The sequence below is a fragment of the Macaca fascicularis genome, chromosome 11, assembly GCF_037993035.2.
Source record: "Macaca fascicularis isolate 582-1 chromosome 11, T2T-MFA8v1.1".
In the NCBI taxonomy this organism is placed as follows: domain Eukaryota; kingdom Metazoa; phylum Chordata; class Mammalia; order Primates; family Cercopithecidae; genus Macaca; species Macaca fascicularis.
The window spans coordinates 110,279,432-110,301,217 of NC_088385.1; the positions used below are offsets into that span (position 1 = coordinate 110,279,432).

General features: G+C 38.3%; 1 protein-coding gene across 5 annotated transcripts in view; it reads right to left on the reverse strand.

Annotated features, from left to right (window-relative positions):
- C11H12orf42 (chromosome 11 C12orf42 homolog) overlaps positions 1-21,786 on the reverse strand; it is a 193,170-nt gene that overhangs the window by 53,866 nt on the left and 117,518 nt on the right. For all 5 annotated transcript variants that reach the window (XM_005572046.5, XM_005572047.5, XM_045365795.3 and 2 more), the window contains one exon: positions 10,812-10,923. In XM_005572046.5, coding sequence (XP_005572103.3) covers positions 10,812-10,923 — 112 coding nt within the window. The remainder of the gene's footprint in view (positions 1-10,811; positions 10,924-21,786) is intronic.

Below are 21,786 nucleotides of genomic sequence, written 5' to 3' on the forward strand. Positions count from 1 at the left end.
ATATTGTATTGTATATTATCAAATAACTAGAAGAGGGGATTCTGAATGTTCTCACCAAAGAAATGATACATGTTTGAGTGATGGATAAGCTAATTACTCTGATTGACCATTACAAAATGAATACATATATTAAACATCACAGTGTACCCCTCAAATATGTGCAATTCCTATGTACCCATTACAAATAAAAATTAAAAAATAATAAATATTTGTTGAACTGTATCATAGAACTTGTTGTCAGCTAGCTTCCTTATCCTTGGAGTACTTCCCCTTTGAGAAAAATCACCATGACCAATGTGTCTGTGTATACCCAGCTCCTAGCAGAGCACCCAGCACATGGTATGCTGTCAGTAAGTGTCGGCTGAATCTGTGGTCTATGGCATAATCTGCTTATGAGCAGGCTTATCATATGGATCTCTGAAGAGTGTGATTTGTGTTTGTATGTGTAGGTGTGTTTGCATATACATGCATACATTCTTATCTGCATATACTTCTGTATTGGTGTATGTATCCGGCTCTGAAGGCAGCAGCACGAAGGAAAATGAGAAGTCAGATGTCTTACATTTTGACTGGTCATTGACCCACCCATCTGAAAGGAAGAAAATCATTTCTACAACATTCTGCTTGTTGACCATCCAGGTTCTCATCAGTTGACTGAAGAATATTTTTTAAATGGGAATTCGATCATCCAGCCTCCTCCTCCACCTCCTCCTCCGGCTGTATAGCCAAGGAGATGAACCCAGAGACGTTAAACAGTTTGTACAAGGTCACATGGCCAGTCGTTCAGCTAGGCCTGGATCCCCAATAACTTTACCACCTCCTCAGTCCTCATATCTCATCACCCTAGTTTGAGTACCATGACTCTAGAAAAATAGTTTTTGTCAATTTTAGCAAGACATCCTAGCTGTTAAATCAAATGGGCCTTCTTAGTACATTTCTTAATTGTCCTCCCTTAGTATTGGATGCTAACTATCCTTTCACTTTTCTGAAACTCATGAAATCCTTTGAATGCAATAAAAACAATGCTAGTAATTATTGAACATTAAATATGGGCCAGGCACTGTTTCAAGGACTTTAACTATATTGTGACATTCATCTCTCACAATAAATCCTAGGAGTTAGATATTATCATGATCCTCATTTAAACTCAGGGTAAGTAAAGTGCAGAGAAGTTAAGCCCAAAGTCAATGGCTAATTAGGAATTCAAACTTAAAAGTCTAACTCCAGACTGGGCGCTTCTAACCACAATGCCTCTTGTTAGCTTCTGTTCCTTCCCTACCTTTCTAGGTCACATGGCTTCTCAGCTTCCTCCCTTTTATGCCTCCTCCCTTCTCTTGATCATCTCATCCACTCTTAAGAATTGCTTATCACCTCCTGATGACTCCATAACTTTTTACTCCAGCTCAGACCTTAATTCTAAGTCACAAACAAATAAAAACCTCTTTAAACATGCCCACTAGAATGTCTGTATCTATTCAGGTATATTAGGCAAAATGGTCTCCTTTGCAAACTTCTGCTCAGCTGGTAAGAAATTAGATGTAGCTTTATAATGTTCCATTTTCTGTTCTCTTCATGCCACATGGGGTGGTTTTTTTAATGCAAAAATAGCAATCTAATCCCTACTTGTTATTTTAAGTAAATCCGTATTTGTTGCTTTTAACCAAAGAGTTAAGTATGTTATAAGAGGAATGCTCCATCTGTCTGCTGCAGACAAGGTCCCAGTTGCTCAGCCATTTGGGACTCTGAAAACTCCTTTGATCACTGCCATCATACTGGGCCTGGCATCTGACATCATGATAATAACCAGGAGAGAAAAATGAAGGGCTGATGCCCCACTGATGAGGGAATAACATGGAGTCAGTCTTCACCAAAAACTCCAAGTTTCTTTTGTGAATCAGTTTTAACCCCTTTCATTGGCCAGCTCAGCCAGGTGCTATATTTGCTCTAGCATTCATTTACAAATAAGGCCAAATAACAACGTTATCCATGGAACAAATTTAGGCAGCAGTAAGTCTGAGGTTGGTTACCACCACCGAAACTCTGGGTGGTGTTATCAGTTAGCATTTGCTGCATAATAAACCATTCTAAAGCATAACTTTTTAAATTATTATTTTACATGATTCTATGGGTTGACTGGGATGTTCTGCTCTGAGTCTGCTCATCTTAAGCTGGATATTTTAGGATGACCACCCTTGTACATCTAAAAATTGGTAGACTGGTTGGTATCGTAGGGGCTTCAACTAAGTCCCTCATTCTGGAGGGTCCGTATTGTCTTCCTAGTTCCACCCATCAGTGCCTTCTCAATCCCAGCATGCCTAATGGCTTCCTGTCTCCAAATCTAAGTCAAATATCAAGGAATTTAGGGCTATCAGAGCAAATCATGTAATTATAAACTATGTTATTTCTCAAAGTTATACCCATAATCTCAACTCTCAAGATCCTAGTATATCAAATCTTGAAGTCACATATTTTTCAGATTGTGATAGTGGCAATTATTTTATCTCTTCCTCCATTGTGTTTTTAAAGGAATAAAGAAGTCGGCATTTGCTTGTATTGAGTTACCACAGTAGGCTGGAAATAAGCCTAAATTAGTCTTTCCATAAAACTATCAAAAGCAGGATAGGTCAAAATCAACTTTCAATATGTGCCATCAAAGCCATGAAATATGAAATCCATATGATTTTAGTGGGCTCTTTGGGGGAATCACTAATGTTCATCAAAGGGCACAAGCTAAATAAGTTAAAGTATATCCATAAAATATATTACTCTGAAGTTGTAAGAAAAATGAATGAGGCTCTGGATTCCATTACAAGTTTATACTCTTGCACCATTTGAGTTTCCAACTGCAAATCTTTAACAGGTATCTGGGGGAAAAAATGGTGGATAGGAGGCAGGACAAGATTGCAGCTCTCACTGGGACAGACAGAGCAGCATGTGGAGACTCATATCATGAACTTTTGCTCCAGAGCTACTGCAGAAATATACCAGGAAAGCCAAAAGAATCCACAGACCCTATGAAGAAAGTGGTTTCCTCCTGCAGGACCCAGGAGACAGCCCAAATACTGTGAGTGCCCAAGTTGTGAAAGTGGGAAAGGGGTATTATCCGTCCCTGAACACACACCCTCACTGGGGAACCTGAAGGTCTAGATCATGGGAAAAAGATTTGACCTTACCTGGAGCTCAGTCAATTTAGAGAGCCGAGTGAAATACAGTGGTAGGGGAAGCAGTAGGAAAAGCCCTGTGGGTTCTCCAGGTCCCTGGGAAGCAATTTCTTTCTCCCTGTGTGTGCCTCACAGGGGTCCTTGGGTAGGGCTGCCAGAGGTACTGGGAAAAGACCACAGGGAGAAGGAAACCTCTAGCTGAACTTTGTAGCAATTCCAACCCAACGTGAAATCTCCTGGCTGGAACTCAGGGGAGGGTGGGAATCCAGTATACTCAACAGGCAGGGAGGTGCAAAAGCCCTAAGTGCTTTCTCAGTTGAGAGGCTGCTAGTCCAGGGAAAGTTCTCAGCCCTGCTCGCCTACTGCCTAGAAACAAACTTGGTACCTACGGTAGGAGTGAGATTAGCCTTTTGTGTTGCATGGGAGCTGGGTGAGGCCTGTGACTGCCAGCTTTCTCCCACTTCCCTGACTACCTGCATGACACAGCAGAGGCAGCCATAATCTTCCTGGGAATATAACTCCATTGACCTGGGAATCACACCCCCATCCCCCACAACAACTGCAGAAAGACTCACCCAAGGAGAGTCTGAGTTCAGACACACCTAACCCTTCCCCCACCTGATTGTCCTTCCTTACCCACCCTGGTAGTTGAAGACAAAAGGCATTTTCTCCTGGGAGTTCTAGAGCCCCATCCACTGTCTGATCCTCCCTATACTACCACAGCTGATGCCCTCTTGAAAGTGCTACCTCCTGGCAGGAAGCCAACCAGCACAAAAACAGTGCATTAAACAACCAAAGTTAAGGACTCTCACAGAGTCCATTTCCCCCCCTGCCACCCCCGCTGGAGCAGGTGCTGGTATCCACAGCTAAGAGATCTGCAAAAGGGTCACATCACAGGACTCTGCAGACAACCCTCAGTACCAGCCTGGAGCCTGGTAGCCCTGCTGTGTGGCTAGATCCAGAAGAGAAATAACAATCACTACAGCTCAGCTCTCTGGAAGTCACATTCCCTGGAAAAGGGGGAGAGTACTAGATAAAGGGAACACTCCATGGAACAAAATAATCTGAACAGCAGCCTTGAACCCCAGATATTCCCTCTGACATAGCCTACCCAAATGAGAAGGAAACGGAAAAACAATTCTGGTAATACGACAAAACAAGGTTCTTTACCACCCCCAAAAAAAAATCACACTAGCTCACCAGCAATGGACGCAAACCAAAAAAACAAATCCCTGATTTACCTGAAAAATAATTCAGAAGGCCAATTAAGGAGCACCAGAGAAAGGTGAAGTCCAATGTAAAGAAATCAAAAAAAATGACACAAGAAATGAAGGGAGAAATCTTCAGTGAAATAGATAGCATAAGAAAAAAAAATTCACAACTTCAGGAAATAAAGGACACACTTAGAGAAATGCAAAATCTTCTGGAAAGTCTCAGCAATAGAATCAAAAAAGCAGAAGCGAGAACTTCAGAGCTCGAAGACAAGGTTTTCAAATTAACCCAATCCAACAAAGACAAAGAAAAAAGAATTTAAAAAAATAAACAACACCTCCAAGAAGTTTGTTATTATGTTAAATGACCAAACCTAAGAATAATTGGTGTTCCTGAGGAAGAACAGAAATCTAAAAGTTTGGAAAACATATCTGGGGGAATAACTGAGGGAACCTTCCCTGGCCTTGCTAGAGACCTAGACATCAAATACAAGAAACTCAAAGAACACCTGGGAAATTCATTGCAGAAAGATCATCATCTAGGCACATTGTCATTAGGTTACCTAAAGTCAAGACGAAGGAAAGAATCTTAAGAGCTGTGAGGCAAAAGCACCAGGTACCCTATGAAGGAAAACCTATTAGATTAACAGCAGATTTATTAGCAGAAACCCAACAAGCCAGAAGGGATTGGGGCCCTATCTTCAGCCTCCCTAAACAAAACAATTATCAGCCAAGAATTTTGGATCCAGTGAAACTAAGTTCCATAAATAAAGGAAAGATACACTCTTTTTCAGACAAACAAATGCTGAGGTAATTTGCCACTAACAAGCCAGCACTACAAGAACTGCTAAAAGGAGCTCTAAATCTTGAAAAAAATCCTGGAAACATCAAAACAGGACCTCTTTAAAGCATACATCTCATAGGAACTATAAACAAAAATACAATTTAAAAAGACCAAGGTATACAGGCAATGAATAGCACGATGAATGGATTAGTATCTCACATCTCAATACTGACATCGAAAGTAAATCGCATAAATGCTCTGCTTAAAAGGTACAGAATTGCAGATTGGATAAGAATTCACCAATCAAGTATCTGTTGCCTTCAAGGAACTCCCCTGACACATAGGACTCATGTAAACTTAAGGTAAAGGGGTGGAAAAAGATATTCCATACAAATGGACACTAAAAGCAAACAGGAATAGTTATTGTTATATCAGACAAAATAAACTGTAAAGCAACAACACTTAAAAAAGACAAAGAGGGACTTTATGTAATAATAAAAGGCCTTGTCTAACAGGAAAATATCACAGTCCTAAATATATATGCACCTGACACTGGAGCTCCCAAATTTATAAAACAGTTACTACTAGATCTAAGAAATCAGATAGAAAGCAACAAAATCATAGTACAGGACTTCAATACTCCTCTGACAGCACTAAACAGGCCATCATGACAGAAAGTCAACAAAGAAACAATGGATTTAAACTATACCCTAGAATGAATGGACTTAACAGATATTTACAGAACATTCTACCCAAAAACTGCAGAATATACATTCCACTCATCAGTGCATGGAACTCTCTCCAAGATAGACCATGTGATAGGCCACAAAACAAGCCTCAATACGTTTAAGAAAGCTGACATTATATCAAGTACTCTCTCAGACCACAGTGGAATAAAACTGGAAATTAACTTCAAAAAGAACCTTCAAAGCCATGCAAATACATGGAAATTAAATAATCTCCTCCTGAACGATCATTGGGTCAACAATGAAATCAATGGAAATTTTAAAATTCTTTGAACTAAACAATAATAGTAACACAACCTATAAAAATCTCTGGATACAGCAAATGTGATGCTAGCAGGAAAGTTCATACTCTTACATACCTATATCAAAAAGTCTGAAAGAGCACAAATAGACAATCTAAGGTCACACCTCAAGGAACTAGAGAAAAAAGACCAAACCAAACCCAAACCCAAACCCGGCAGAAAAAAAGGAAATAAAAATCAGAACAGAACCAAATGAAATTGAAACAAAAAAGAAATACAAAAATAAATGAATAAAAATCTGGTTCTTTGAAAAGATAAATAAAATTAATAGACCATTAGCAAGATTAACCAAGAAGAGAGAAGATCCAAATAAGCTCAACTGGAAAAAAAAAATGAGAGACATTACGATCAACACCACAGAAATATAAAACATCATTCAAGGCTAGCATGAACACCTTTACCTACATAAACTGGAAAACCTAAAGGAGATGGATAAATTCCTGGAAATACACAACCCTCCTAACTTAAATCAGGAAGAATTAGAAACCCTGAACAGAACAGTAACAAGCAGTGAGAATGAAATTATATTTTAAAAATCACCAGCCAAAAAATGTCCAGAACCAGGCAGATTCACAGCTGAATCCTAGCAGACATTCAAAGAGTTGGTACCAATCCTATTGACACTATTCCACAAGATACAGAAAGAGGGAATCCTCCCTAAATGATTCTAGGAAGCCAGTAGCACCCTAATATGAAAACAAGGGAAGGGCATAACAAAAAAACAATACAGACCAATATCCCTGATGAACACAGATGCAAAAATCCTTAACAAAATGTTAGCTAACCAGATCCAACAGCATACCAAAAAGATAATCCACCATGATCAAATGGGTTGCATACCAGGGATGCAGGAATGGTTTAAGATATGCAAGTCAATAAATACGATACACCACATAAACAGAATTAAAAACAAAAATCACGTGATAAACACAATAGATGCAGAAAAAGCATTTGACAAAATCCAATATCCTTTATGATTAAAACCCTCAGCAAAATTGGCATACAAGCAACATACCTCAATGCAATAAAAGCCACCTATGACAAACCCACAGCCAACATACTACAGAACGAGAAAAAGTTAAAAGTATTCCCTCTGAGAACTGGAACAAGACAAGGATGCCCACTCGCAACACTTCTATTCAACATAGTACTGGAAGTCCTAGCCAGAGCAATCAGACAAGAGAAATAAATCAAGCGCATCCAAATCAGTAAAAAGGAAGTCAAACCTGTTGCTGTTTGCTGATGATATGATTGTATACTTACAAAACCCTAAAGACTCCTTTAGAAAGCTCCTAGAACTGATAAACGAATTCAACAAAGTTTCAGGATACAAAATTAATGTACACAAATTAGTAGCTCTGCTAAACACCAACAGTGATCACGCTAAGAATCAAATAAAAAACTCAACCCCTTTTACAGTAGCTGCAAAAACAAAATAAAATAAAATAAAATATTTAGGAATACCTAACCAAGGAGGCAAAAGACCTCTACAAGGAAAACTACAAAATACTGCTGAAAGAAATTGCAGTTTACACAAACAAATGGAAACACATCCCATGTTCATGGATGGGTAGAATCAATGCTGTGAAAATGACCATACTGCCAAAAGCAATCTACAAATTCAATGCAATTCCCATCAAAATACCACCATCATTCTTCACAGAACTAGAAAAATCATACAAAACCAAAAAAGAGCCTGCATAGATAAAGCAAGACTAAGCAAAAAGAACCAATCTGGAAGCATTACATTATCCAATTTCAAACTATATCATAAAGCCATAATCACCAAAACAGCATGGTACTAGTATAAAAATAGGCACATAAACCAATGGAACAGAATAGAAAACCCAGAGATAAACCTAAATACTTACAGCCAACTGATCTTTGACAAAGCAAACAAAAACATAAAGTGAGGAAAGGACATCCTATTCAACAAAAGGTGCTGGGATCACTGGCAAGCCACATGTAGAAGAATGAAACTGGATCCTCATTTCTCACATTATACAAAATTCTACTCAAGATGGATCAAGGAGTTAAATCTAAGACCCAAAACTATAAAAATTCTAGAAGATCATTGGAAAAACCCTTCCAGATATTGGCTTAGGCAAGGATTTCATGACCAAGAACCCAAAAGCAAATGCAATAAAAACAAAGATAAATAGGTGGGACTTAATTAAACTAAAAAGCTTTTGCGTGGCAAAAGGAAAAGTCAGCAGAGTAAACAGACAACCCACAGAGTGGGAGAAAATCTTCACAATCTATACATCTGACAAAGGACTAATATCCAGAATCTAAAACAAACTCAAACAAATTAGCAAGAGAAAAACAATCCCATCAAGAAGTGGGCTAGGGACATGAATAAACAATTCTCAAAAGATATATAAATGGCCAACAAACATGAAAAAAAGCTCAACATCACTAATAATCAGGAAAATTCAAATCAAAACCACAATGTGATACCACCTCACTCCTACAAGAATAGCCATAATCAAAAAATAATAGATGTTGGTATGGATGCGGTGAAAAGAGAACACTTCTACAATGCTGGTGGGAATGTAAACTAGTACAACCACTATGGAAAACAGTGTGGAGATTCTTTAAAAAACTAAAAGTAGAACTACTACTTGATTCAGCAATCCCATTACTGGGTATCTACCCATAGACAAAGAAGTCATTATATGAAAAAGATACTTGGACATCCTTGTTTATATAAGCACAATTCACAGTTGCAAAAATGTGGAACCAACCCAAATATCCATCTATCAATGAGTGAATAAACTGATATATATATGATGGAATACTACTCAGCCACAAAAAGGAATGAATTAATAGCATTCACAGCAACCTGGATGGGATTGGAGACTATTATTCTAAGTGAAGTAACTCAGGAATGGATAACCAAATATCGTATGTTCTCACTCGTAAGTGGGAGCTAAGCTATGAGGATGCTAAGGCATAAGAATGATACAAGGGACTTTGAGGATTCCGGGGAAATTGTAGGAAGTGAGTGAGGGATAAAAGGTTACAAATTGGGTTCAGTGTATAATGCTGTGGTGATGGGTGCACCAAAATCTCACAAATCACTACTAAAGAACTTACTCATGTAAGCAAACACCACCTGTTCCCCAAAAACCTATGAAAATAAAAAATTAAAAGAAAAAAAAGAAAAGAAAGAAAGAAAAAAAAAGAAAAGAAAAATGAATGAGAAAGCACTCAATGAAATGATGCGGGAAGAACTCCAAGATATAGTGATAAGTGAAGACTGAGGTGCAGAATACTGCTACTCACCTGTACACTTTCATTTGTCATAAACACACTTATTTGCGTAGAGAAAACAATGAAGGATTCTCAAGAAAACAGTGTAAGTGTTTTCCCATGGGAGAAAGAGGAATGAGGCAGATTGGAGCAGAAGTAGGAAGAAGACTGTCTTCCATATACCTCTTTATATTTTTGGGTTTTGAGCGATGTAAATCTATTATTCCCCCCACAAAAATATTTTCAGTTCTTTTTAAGTAGAATTTGAGTGTGTACCACAATGTGATTCTCAAAAAACTCATTAAAATTACATTACTCCAAGAGTTTGAAACCATTATAAAATCAACAAAACCTTTCAATGGCCCTGATATGAATACATATGCAATGAATTTTGTTAGCATATAAATATAAGAGAATGAATAAATACATTCTAAAACAATGCATTGTTCAAATGAAAATGTAGCAGTTACCTGCTTTATCAGTTGTCCTAAAAACATTTTCTCTTAGGTAGTAAATTGGACAGGTACATTTAAATATATCATTTCAGATCAGTGAAATGGTCCTAAAAATGGAGTTTATGGACAGTCGCAGGGTGTCAAAATCATCTATGGTGACAGTGCTATGGGGAATATAACTAATACAATTATATATCATTTTTGGCTTGACACAAAATTATGTTCTTTTGCTTGCCCTATATCAACTTATTTAGGGAAATCATCCTTTTACTATTCTCTCTCCTTATCTGCCTCTCTCTCTCTCTCTCTCTCACACACACACACACACACACACACACACACACACACACACACACATTTTGTGTAATTTAAGTGCAGCTGTCAATCAAGTGGCCCACCTCCCCTGCCTCAGAAGTAGCAAATGTTGACTGGTGTATTCCATTCTCCCAGCTACCTGGATTCCAGGGGTGAACGTAAGACCAAAGTTTGGCCAATCAGAGCCATTGGATAAGCAGTAGAGACTGTTATAGATGAATGAAACAAGAGGGTTTCTGTACTTTTGAAATTACAAGCTCTAAGAATCAGATATGCCTATAGCTGCCAGGGCATGTTACATGCCAGGGGCATTTTGAAAATGAACCCAACTTAGTGAAGACAACAGGGAAATTAATAAAATGAAATTAATCATGATATTATTGGTGAACACTGGATCCAGCCATGCCCTAAGCCAGTCCACCTTTGGATTTATTAACTTCATGAGCCAACGAATTCCCTCTTTTGTTGCCATTTTGAAACACAGTGCAACTGTTCCTCAATAAAATCTTTATGATTATTACCTGTACATATTCCAGTTTCTTTGGAAACTCTGGTCTTTCTTGGGATTATGTCTTAATTTACCTGGAAAATTTAGACAGTGTAGACTACGAAATTTAGGAGATTCAGAGAAATTCTTCATGTGATTAATGAATCTGGAGCAGGTCACTGAAGTTCTTTCGTAACAAGGGATGTTCTGTAAGATAGAGGAGAAAAATACACAAAATAAAATTAGGTTAATGGCTCCAAAATAATTCATGCCACCTAGCACTCTTACTTCCCTAAAGTGAGTGATATTTTTTAAATATTTTTGTTTCTTTATTCTTTAAATGAAACAATCCTGAAAACAATCACAGTTAACTCTAGTTACCTTTACATGCACATTCCTCTTATGTATTCATTAAAGAGGCTAATTAACTTAATTATTTGTTCATTGAAAAAAATCTTATTCAGTTACACTATATGCTAGATATTATTCTAGGTAGTGGGGATACAAGAGGCGAGGTCTCTGCCCTTATGAAATTGACATATTAGGGGAGAGTGACAAAAAATAAACAAATATATCTCCAATAGATTGGATGGTGATTTTTCTGTTGCTAAGATGAAAAACATAAAATAAGAGATACCTTCTCAGACAAGGTGACATGAAAACAAAGATTCACTGGCACAGATGGAGTAGCCATGTGAGGTCTTGGATGAGAGTCATTCCGAGCACTGGGAACAGCCAGTGTATGAAAGAATGGAGAGGCAGAGGATAGGGAAAGGGGTCAGAAGGTAGGGGAAAGGAGGCTCTTAAATCAAGCTTTGTCACCTTGAAATAGCAAAAACAGAAAATAAAGAGGAGAAAGAACTACAAATATCTTGGTTAAATAATATGAAATAAGGTCATAAGTAAGGATCCAATTTGATTTAAATCAAAAACTATTCATTCTAAAACCTAAAACTATAAAAACCCAGAAAGATAACCTAGAGAATACCATTCTGAACATAGAACTTCGCAAAGATTTCATGAGAAAGACACCAAAAGCAATTGCAACAAAAACAAAAATTGACAAATGGGCTCTAATTAAACTAAATAGCTTCTACACAGGAAAAGAAACTATCAATAGAGTAAACAGACAACCTACAGAATAGGAGAAAATATTCGCAAACTATGCTTCCAACAAAGGTCTAATACCCAGAATCTATGAGGAACTGAAACAAATTTACAAGCAAAAAACAAACAACTCCATTAAAAAGTGGACAAAGGACCTGAACAGAAACTTTTCAAAATAAGACATACATGTGGCCGACAAGCACATGAAAAAATGCTCAACATCACTAATCGTTAGAGAAATGCAAATCAAAACTACAATGAAATACCATCTCACACCAGTTAGAACAGCTATTACTAAAAAGTCAAAGAATAACAGACGCGAGATTGCAGAGAAAAGGGAACACTTATATACTGCTGGTGGGAGTGTAATTTAGTTCAGTCATTGTGGAAAGCAGTATGGCAATTTCTCAAAGAACTTAAAACGAATTATCATTTGATTCAGCAATCATATTATTGGATATATATACTCAAAAGAATATAAATCATTCTAACATAAAGACACATGCACATGTGTCTTCATTGCAGCACTATTCACAATAGCAAAGACATGGAATCAACCCAAATGCCTATCAATGCTGGACTGGATAAAGAAAATGTGATACATATACACCATGGAATACTGTGCAGCCATAAAAAAGAATGAGATCATGTTTTTTGCACCAATATGGATGAAGCTGGAGGCCATTATCTGAAGCAAACTAACACAGGAACAGAAGCCCAAATACCATATCTTCTCACTTATAAGTGGAAACTAAACAACAAAAGACATGGATACTAGAAGGGAAATAAGAGGCACTAGGGCCTACTTGAGGGTGGAGTGGGGGAGGAGGGAAAGAATCAGAAAAAATACCTGATGGGATACTATGCTTATTACCTGGTAAGGAAGTTATCTGTACACCAAACCCCTGTGGGTGTACACAGTTCACCATATAATAAACCTGCACATGTACTCCTGAACTAAAATAAAAGTTAAAAAATAATAATATAGATAAATAAAAACTAGTCATTAAACATGTAATCAGAACCAACTTCCCATTGGTTTGATGTGTAATTTGTATTGTTTGGATATGATTAGATATTATCGATTCAGGTGATTTGGATATTGTATAAATTTGGATATTGGATATTAACGTATGGCTAGTACTGTTTGGATATTGTGAATATTATGTGTTCAGGATAGCATTAATTTACTGAGTCTGTACAAGGTCAACTCATCCCTGCATGAGCAATAGTATCTTACTGAAAGGGTAAGGTTTTCATCTTGTCACTTCACACGGCCTATCAGTCACCCAACTCTACCCACTCCCTGAGGAAAAGGTTTGTGTCTCAAGCCAGAAACTGTAAGCTAAGTGAGAGGGTCCTAGGAAGGCACTGGAGTGGGAACTCTCTCTTTTCCATAACTGTGGATCAAGGAGGCAGAGATGGAAGCTTAAGAAGATACACACCTCTTAAATGGCAGGAGGCAGCTGGGACTTGAGAGACCCAGTCCAGTTGTACCAGTCATGGAGCATGGGAGATTAACTAAGGAAGGGTCAGAAACCTATACTTTATAAGACTTTTTTGCTGCTAGCATTTTCTTTCTTTATATTTGCTTGATATTGAGTAGAGTCTTCTTTAAAAATCATCACAAATGAGCTAAAATAAGTGAAAGGGAGAGAATTTCTACCATTTTAAAGAGAGAAGAGTACCACAGGAACAGCAGTGATTCCAAGAGAGGGCTTGAGAGAAAGTGAAATGAGAGAAAAACTGTTTTCCTGACTTGGTTAGAGCCACCGCCCATCTGGACAGTATGTGGGCATGGGCAATCTTGGAGGTGATAACTCAGAGCATGGGCTGTAGAATCATGTAGGTCCACATCCAAGCTGCATCTCCACACCCTGCTCTCTATACAAGCCGGGGCAACTTACCTTCTCTATTCCTGTTTCCACCTTTACAAAATGGGGCGAATGCTATCCCACAACAACTATTACCCCCATTTTACACATAAAAAACTAAGTAACTTATCAAAGCTATACAAGTACTAAGTATTGAAAGCAAGTCTCAAATCCACTCTTTCCTACTCTAACGCCCATGTTTTTAACCCCATTCCATACTGCTTCCCCATTTTAGAATAAGCACAATATAAGTATTCAAAAAGAACCTAGAAGATCACTGTGGCCTCCTCACAGTCAGCAACCTAAGTGTCCAAAACAGAAAGCATCCAAAACAGAAAGTGTCCAACGTAAGTGTCCAAAACAGAAACTAGAAGATCACCCTGGGATCCACTTCCTCCCTTATCCCTCAGATCTATGCACAACCATTTCCTGTCAACCTCACCCTCTCAATGTCCTCCAGTCCCATTCCCATATCTGCAGTCCTCTGCCACCTATTAGCATCTCCATCCACATCCCTGCTTGCAGTTCACCTCCATTGAATTTTCTTTCTCGCATTATCTTTCTAAAACCCAAGTTTAAATATGGCACTGGCCTTCTTAATAGTGTTCATTGATTTCCCACCATTTAAACAGTGGTTCTCAAACTGTACCATGCATAAAAATCACCTGGTGAAGATGTTAAAATGCAAATTTTGATTCACATATGTCTAAAGGGATAAGCCCAGGCATGTGCACTCTTAGCAGTCATCCTGGGTGACAGATACAAGTGATCAACTTCTCGTTTCTCCAAGTGTGGCTCAGGACCCAGCATCACCAACATCACCTAGGAGCTTGTTAGATATGAAGATTCTCTGGCCTCACCCTAAAACCTACTGGATCAGGATCTGAATTTTAACAAATCCCCAGCCCATCACACTCTGACCTAAAGAACAAAATGCAAAACTCTATGGTATAGGAGGTTGGTCATGACCCACCATCTATTTATCTCTTGCCCCCAACCCCATCTCACAGGACTCTCCCCTCTGTGATCCAAGGGTGACAAAGTAGGAAAACTGAGGCACCAAAAAGCTAAGGCAGTGAGTCTCAGTTTCTTCATCTTGGTCAGCCCAATGCCTAGCACATAACAGTCCCTGTTATGTGCATCCTGCTGCTTCATTGATATGTTTTGAATTTGACTGAATGGAATTAATGTATGTTTTAAAACAAATGTTGAAATGCAGTATTATATTCAAATTGCACCTTTCATCAGGGTATGATTTACTGAAATGAAAAGGAATGAATGCAGACAAAGACACTCCATATCATGGACCTGATGCATTTTACTCCTTAAAACACCTTACATTTCTTCGTTGAGCAGGGGAGACAGGTACTGATTCCTCTCTGTGAAGACACTGTGGCTTTTAGTTGATTCACTGCCTGAAGTCAAACCCATGCTCTATATATGAAAGCACAACCCCACCTTCTTTTTTAAGATGAGCAAACTTTCACCACAAAGATACAAGAACAGTAAATATTGATCTTCTGGACGGATGGCGCACCTCACGCCACAGGCCACTCAAGCATCTGCTCATTACCACCAGCCCTCCCCTTTGTTGGGAAATAATGCCAAGTGGCCTCATGTGCTATCGGCTGTAGATTGCAAATATTTAAAAGAAATAAATTTCTCTGAATGAAAAGCACCTTTCTTTGTTATCTAGCCCCCTCTCCTCCCAAGTCATGTTGATTTTGGGGTTGTGCACACTCCCAGCACCTGTACTTTTCAATTGTTTGCCTGCCAAGAACAGTGTGGTTTTCTTGCTTGGTTTTAGAAGCCATTCTAAGTACAGTAGCCAATGAAGGCATATTTTCTTTCTCTCTTGGCAATATGTAAAGGAAGTTTCAACTTTAGGACACCTAGCAGCAACTGTAATTAGAGGACAAGGAAAGAAATTGGAGTTTCTCCATCTCAGTATTTGTCCCACATGATCATGAAAAATGTACCACCCCTGCAGACCAAAACCAAAAGTGTAGGTTTCTTCAACAGTCTTATTATTTGGCAGAAAGTTTTCTAAATTGGTTTTGCTGAAATCCAGAATCATTCTTTAGTGGAAAAGTAAGATCTGGACAATAAGACAGGAATGGAATTTCAGCAAGTGGAAAATCAATTTGTGATTGAGAATAGCCACTAGGTATACAAATCCAAGTGTCTGAATATATAAATGTTGGATCAAACTATTATTTCCTCTACATGGAGCATTATCAATTTGATGTGGTATCATCATGCCCTGTGTGTTTTTAATCATGGTTCTTAATCTATTACCACTGAGGCATATGCAATGCAGTGTTAACGAGAAATAACCTACTGCCAAGTATTATGATCTGATCAATGCTGATGGGTCTGGAGACAAATGATCTGTGTGTAAACTTTTAGTCACTCTCTTACACTAAGCTGAATTCTAATTCAAAGGGAACACTGCAACCTCTATTACTGCCACCACTTTTGTTACTTTTCATTTTGTTACATATTTTATTCTACTTTCATGAACGAGTATTTGGGGATTTACTCTTCCCCAGTTCTTGATCCATATAGTCTGGACAAAGCAAATGCCCAGATCTGAGCACATCACATTCCACTGGCTGCATGAATTGGAATTCAGAATCAGCGAGGTTTAATGGGATATTTTGAGATTTCCAGATTGAGGTTTGATTGTGAGAGATGGTAGCGTCTGTGGCTGCTGCAGCTATTTCAACAGCATAAGGCAAGTGTCTCTTGGCTTTGAATTACTTCTCTGGTAAGCTAGCTTGAGCTGGATAAGCTATACTTTCTTGGCCATTCTGCCTGGTGTCAAGAGATCTGTATTTGTGAGATGAGGGTTCAAAATGTAGTCTATGTTTACGGAAGTTTATTTCACTCTAGGTCAGGGGTGTCCAATCTTGGGCCACACATAAAATACACCAACACAAACAATAGGCGATGAGAAAACACACACACACACACACACACACACACACACAAAATCTCATAATGTTTTAAGAAAATTTATGAATTTGTGTGGAGCCGTATTCAAAGCTGTCTGGGGCTGCATGTGGTCCACGCTACGTCCTGGGCCACGTGTGGCTTGCTCCTGGTTGCTCTTGTTCAACCTAGAGCAAGCAGGTTAGACACGCTTGCTCTAGATAAAACTGACCAGTTCTGATGAAGATGATTCTGATAAGGACAATGCTCACTTTGTCTTAGATGGCATCAATCTCCAAACACACATTTAAGCCAAAATATTCTAGGTAATTTACGTATTCCAAAAATGAAAGAGATGATATTTGCTACAACATACAACCCTTATAACTAAAATGAAGTATTTTGTTGTTGCCAATGTAAGTAGTAAGCCATGGAGTAATAAGCTGAAGTGACTCTCTCTCTATTTGCACTGGATTAGCAAGATCTCCATGGAATTGCTTTAAATTATATATAAATCATAAAGCCACTTTCAGTTTCTTGTAAGACTTGAAAATTATAGGAAATGTCAGAAGAAACATAAAAATGACCTTTTATAAATTTAAATTTAAATTCAGAGTTATCCAAAACTGATTTGAAGGAAAATTTAAATCTTTTTAGAAAAATTATTCGGTAAGAATCATCAGCTCTAGATGTACTAATTTACATTTCAGAATAATTTATCAGAAATGCATCCCAGTGTTGTTGGAGTCTGTAAAATACTCAGCAGTTTTAGGGTCAGCTGTATCAGGAAAAATATTCTTCTCAAAGTAAAAATCATCAAAAATGATTTGCAATCTTAAAGATGAAATTGCTGAAAGTATAACATATAATGACCTAGTAAAGGAATGTGTAGAAAGCAAGCCCCGAAACACAGCTTATGATCAATTATCACATAGCAACATATTATTATTTATTGCATCATAAAAAATTATAACACCAAAATGTTAATTTGTTCATGTTGTAGGTTCAGATTGTCATTCATGTATTGCTATTACCCCTATTACATTTTATAATTAATAACATAGTTATAAAGAAAAATGTTTTATATTTTAGTATTATTAACCACCCTTTCTCCTGCTTTCATTTCACACTGGGCTCCACAAATTGTGTAGCTTGCCCTGACTGTATCTATACAATTTTTCAGGCTAAGCCTTACATTCTCATAGTCAAATGGACAAGGTCAAAGGCTGTCAGAAAGATGACAGAATTCTATATTTCTCATTCATGAGATTTGGAGGTGGCCCTTCTCCTATCCTGCAAGATCACTTCGTACCAAAGCTTAAAATATGAGACCGATATCTTACCACTTTGAAAGAAAATAATATCTACCATCTACTGAGTGTATTCAGTTGGCCATATATTGCCTCAAGTTAGACAGAAGATTGTTTATACAAGTGCACATGTATTTTTGAAAATTCCGTCTTACACACATATGTTTAGTGCAGCACTATTTACAATAGCAAAGACTTGGAACCAACCAAAATACCCATCAATGATAGACTGGATAAAGAAAATGTGGCAGATATAGACCATGGAATAATATGCAGCCATTAAAAATAACGAGTTCATGTCCTTTGCAGGGACATGGATGAAGCTGGAAGCCATTGTTCTCAGCAAACTAACACAGGAACAGAAAACCAAACACCACATGTTCTCACTCATAAGAGTGGGAGTTGAACAATGAAAACACATGAACACAGGGAGGGGAACATCACACACCAGGACCTGTCGGGGGGTTGGAGGCAAGGGGAGAGAAAGCATTAGGACAAATACCTAATGCACGCGGGGCTTAAAACCTAGATGATGGGTTGACAGGTGCAGCAAACCGACATGGCACATGTATACCTATGTAACAAACCTGCACATTCTGTACATGCATCCCAGAACTTAAAATAATACTTAAAAGGAGAAAATTTCTCTGTCTTTTAGCATCAAAAGCTGATGTAGTCTGATACCATTATGTTCCTTTGTTTGTGATCTATCTGGGAGATATTTGTTTTATTTGTATTCTTTGTTCTTACATCTCTGAAAACTTTTATGATCTCTTTGTGACTATTGAAATAATGTTATAACAAACTGTCTTAGTGTGGGTTTTCTTTCATTATACTGGGCACTCGAGTAAGCCGTAACAATCTGGAAATTCCTCTCTTGCAATTCTATAAACATTTTTTCTTTTTTAGAAATAATTTTCTCCCCTGTGTTCTCATTCTCTCTCGCTCTCGCTCTCTCCCCTCTTTCACTCTGTCTTCCATTTTTAAAGCTTTTCCTTTCTACTTTCTAAGGGCTTCCTTTAACTTATCTTTTCACTCTTATGCTGCTCTTTTTAAAAATCTTGGTTTTCACACATATAATTCCTGTCTATTTCTTCTTGTTGTTGTCACTTTTTAAAATATGGCATCCTATTCTTGTTTAATGGATGTTCTCTCTTCCCTTATTCCTGAGTGTTTTGATCTTAGGGTCTGGGTTTGCCTTAGTAGTGTTAGATTTGTGTTCATATTGTTTGGTTCCCTGGGTTGTTTCAGTGTCGTCTGAGCTTCTCTCTTCTGCTTGTTTTCATTTATCTCATGTTAAAAGCCTTCCTCAAGGATCCTTGAGAGCCTTGACTGCCATTCATATATAACAGAAAGGCACTAAAAAGCTGACTGCAGCTCTGGATTCACTCAGGTAGCGCTTATGACCAGTGGGCTTCCCTGAAGCATGATGGGGTAGCCAGCCTACCTTCCCAATGACAGGTCCCTCACCATCAGAATGGGAAAGGCTTTCCCCTGGTATTTCCTCCAAGCACCAGCCCAAGAATGTATTTACCAGACCGGCAGCATTCTGGGAAGAGAGCAGGAGGAAACGGCCTGGGTGTTCCACAGGCCACTATCTAAAACTTCAAGAAACCCCTACTCGAAGCCCCCACCTCATCCCTGAGTTAGGAGTCCTTCTAGCCTAATTTTGCCAGAGAATAAATCTTTGTACCAACTCTGCAGGGTGAGCCAAGAGGAAATAGAACTCTGCATCCAGCCCTTCACCAGGCCCCTGTTCTAAGCCCTGCGTGATATAAAACTTCAAGAAATCCCTACTTGGAGCCCCCACCTCATCCATGAGTTGGGAGTCCTTCTAGCCTTATTTTGCCAGATAATAAATATTTGTCCCAACTCTGCAGGGTGAGCCAAGAGGAAAGAGAACTCTGCATCCGGTCCCTTACCAGGCCCCTGTTCCAAGCCCTGTGTGCACTCCCTGATTTAGAAGATATGGAGAACCTTCAGGATCCAGGTTTTTCTGGGGGGTAGCATGAATTGACTCACTTCTCCTCATCAGGCCCCTGTGTAGACTGAAGTTGGGAGTCACTTCATTCTGTTAACTCAGTTATCACTTTTTAACCAACTTTACAGCTTTCCAAAAATTGTTGAAATTCCTCACCTAGTATAGTCTTCTCTCTTTGTCTTTGTCTTTGTGTGTGAATGCATTTTGTTTTAAAGCAGGGTGTTTCAATCTTTCAAAATCATGTGACATTAAAAATGGATAATAGTTGTAGGGAATGCTGGGGCAAATGGAAGAAGCTACTCAAAGCCAGGGGGAACTAGCCTGAGCTGACCTGGCTACTCCAGCTCCTACATGACCACCAAAAGGGCTCAATAAATTTATATTTCTGCCCACATGCAGCCTATTTGCAGCATACCATTTAGAGGCTCTGTTTCACCACAAATTTTACAGAGTTTAGGGAAAGGGATATGAATAAGTGTGGCCAGTCTACCATGTTTGACCAGATACCCTCATTGCTCACTCGTCTACACTGTCTAGGTTTGGATGATTTTTTTTTTTTCCTGTGGCTATCCATCTTGTGGTCCTGGAGTATCCAACCAGCTTCCTCAAAAGGCATCCTCCCAATTCTTTTTACCAGGATAACCATAGGCACTAACTTGTCTCTATGATTATTCTCCCTGAAAGTAGTAACTGCCATGCTTCTTACCTCACTATCCCCATCCAAGACAAATCCTGGACCCCATGAAGAATCACTTAAGTTGCAGGTACCTGGACCTCAGACACATTCATTCTGGTCTCTAGTCACTGGAGAGAGAGGGGATTCTACCTCAGCCAATAAAACAGAATTGTGATAAAGACAAAGGGAATAATCTAAAAGTAGTTAACACACAGCTTGTTGGAGCATTATAACATATGCTCTAGATTATGGGATTTGGAATTCATACCTCAGTTGGAATCCTGCCTCTACCATCTACTGGCTATGTGATCCCAGGAAAATTACTTCACCTCCCTAAGCTTCAATAGCTTGATCTGGAAAACGAGATTTAAGAGTAACAATTGTTGCTGTGAATGTTTAAGTGGAAAAGCAACCACAGAAGTGGAAAGCAAATGAATGGAAAGAAATTATCAATGAAAATTGAAAGGGAAAAGATAATGTTTGCAGATGAAGAAAAGATACGGTGTTAAAAAAAATTAAACAGTGAATAAAAAAGGTCAAGGCTACAGTTTACACACACACACATAGACACTTAGGTCCCTACCATCCACAGAGAAGAAGGAGATACATAGATATAAATACACACAAAAATCACAATTCTCAATATCATCTGAGGTTTTATATGTGATCATGGTTCCAGAAATTAGCTTTGTGAAGTTGTCTTCCAGGGGAAGCACAAAGTTACTATCTCCACTTAGTTATTAATTATCCACCCAAATGAGATCAGGCATCCTCACCTATTGTTAGCTTTCTTTTTACAAGACCATAAATAAAAATACAACTGATGTCCCATCTCATTATCTGCCTCCCTAAGACACAAGCCCACACATTATTTTATGCTGCAAAAAGAGCTCAGTGTGAATATTTGAGAATGACACATTGAAGATGCATATGGATACAAGGCCAGACCATTACACGCTTCTAACTATGTGCCCTAAGGTGTCAAAGGAAAAAAAAATACTAACTTGGGAGAAAATATAAAATTGATCAACATCTCCTTGACAGCTATTGATAGACATATTACTAGACCTAAAGATGTTCCTTCTCAAGAAAACATAAATTCAAGTTCCTTCCAGGTTCTCTGTAGTGATGGAGTTTGGATCATGCTTGGACAAAGGAATCATAATTCAATTATCCAATGATTTATTA